The sequence below is a fragment of the Littorina saxatilis genome, linkage group LG7, assembly GCF_037325665.1.
Source record: "Littorina saxatilis isolate snail1 linkage group LG7, US_GU_Lsax_2.0, whole genome shotgun sequence".
NCBI lineage: Eukaryota > Metazoa > Mollusca > Gastropoda > Littorinimorpha > Littorinidae > Littorina > Littorina saxatilis.
Genome location: NC_090251.1, coordinates 42,581,530 through 42,583,204, shown reverse-complemented (window position 1 = coordinate 42,583,204; position 1,675 = coordinate 42,581,530). Strand labels below are relative to the sequence as shown.

The following is a 1,675-nucleotide window of genomic DNA, read 5'->3' as shown; positions in this document are numbered from 1 at the left end:
TGTTTGTGTGGTGCGTGCGAGCGTGCATACATACCTAAGTTTGTGTCTGTGTGTGTGTATTTGCTCTCACTATTACCACCATTGTTATTCGACATCTCTGTTCCTGCGTGTTCCAGTCGCCGTGGTGGCTATCAAAGAGGTTCGACAGGGGAAGACGACGGACGCGCTACGAAACAAGGAGATCGCCGGCATGTATCCTGACGAGTGCGCCTTCTCGGTCATATTCGGAGACGACTTCGAGAGCCTTGACCTGATCGCCAACACACCGGACGAGGCCAACATCTGGGTGACCGGCATGACGTGTCTGGTCAACGCCAACACCAAGCAGTGTGAGTAGTGGTGGTTTTGGTGTGGGTTTTTTGCTTGGTGTTGTTCGAGTGCGGATTGTTTTTTTCTTCTTTTCGTTCTGGGTGTGTGTGTGGGTGGGTGTGGTGTGTGTGTGTGTGTGTCTGTGTCTGTGTGTCTGTGTGCCTGTGTCTGTCTGTCTGTGTTCTTTGTTTGTAAGTTCTCATAGTTGTTCTTGTTCTTTGTTCTTTGTTGTTATTGGTCTGTGTATCTTTCTTTTTACCTACTTGCTGCTCTTTATTCGGGCAAGACGGAAGTCTGCTAGACTTTTGTCAAATTTCAACGTCAGAGCAGAGCCAAGTTTTGTTCTCTCTATATATCCCTGCAGACACAAAGTAACCTCTCTCTCTCTCTCTGCCTCCCTCCCTCCCTCCCTCCCCCTCTCTCTCTCTCTCTCTCTCTCTCTCTCTCTCTCTCTCTCTCTCTCTCTCTCTCTCTCACAAGCGTACTCTGACTCGGCACATTCATACCCCGTTCATTCCTAACACTAACACTTGTGACAGGCTGTGCCTGTCAGGAATGGTTGTGGTGCTAACTCAAGGCACATGAATGACAGGCGTTGTGTCATAATGAGACACGTGCAGCATCAGCTTTGAGAGGAATCTATTGTTGTTTCATGTTCGATCTGATCTTTGAAAGGGAGAAATTGCGGTGTTAGATAACGGTGAACGACACCACTTAGTATCAGTGCAGAGGACTAGGGTTAGTGAGGTATTGTCTATTGACGATGAGGTAACACAGTCTCCGATGAGAATGGAGGATCCGCATTCATGATCAGGATCGATACATTGCAGGAACCTTTTTAGGTTATCTTCGCAACGGAAACGAGAGACCGCAACCCTGAATTTAAAAAAAATGTGGTACCTAATGTGTTTACCATTTTTGTCCTTGTCGTCTTCCGAGAATGAATAAAAGGGTATGGTTTGCTCATATCTACGCATATGTACATGTACATTATTTACAGGGTGAGGTAGTAGGAATTATTGGATCTCTTCCATTCCCTGAAGTTCACCACGGGGTCAAGAGAAAGCCACGTCCCAGCGGAGGAACAATAGAGATGGGCGAGTTGTATAATGTGTTGGTCAGATGTCTCGTTTCTCGTACATTCGTCGTCGCCGTTGCCCCCCCACCCCCACCCCTCCTCCTCGTGTACATGCTTTCCAAACACCTTCCCATGGTTGTCGGTCGGCGAAAGTCCGAAACGTATTTCAAATCGCCGAAATTGTTGCTGTCAGTTCGGAAGAATTGTCGAACTTTTTCACGGTTGGGAAAAGGTGATGGCAAGGACTGCCCAAACTGCGAAAAAATACCGAAACTGTTATGGCCATTT

General features: G+C 47.3%; 1 protein-coding gene across 1 annotated transcript in view; it reads left to right on the top strand.

Moving 5' to 3' along the window:
• Positions 1-116: 116 nt before the first annotated feature.
• Positions 117-1,675, top strand: part of LOC138971504 (inactive phospholipase C-like protein 2) — a gene marked incomplete at its 5' end in the record, with an annotated part of 52,838 nt that continues 51,279 nt past the window's right edge. Inside the window, 1 exon segment of the mRNA XM_070344249.1 lies at positions 117-329. Coding sequence (XP_070200350.1) covers positions 117-329 — 213 coding nt within the window.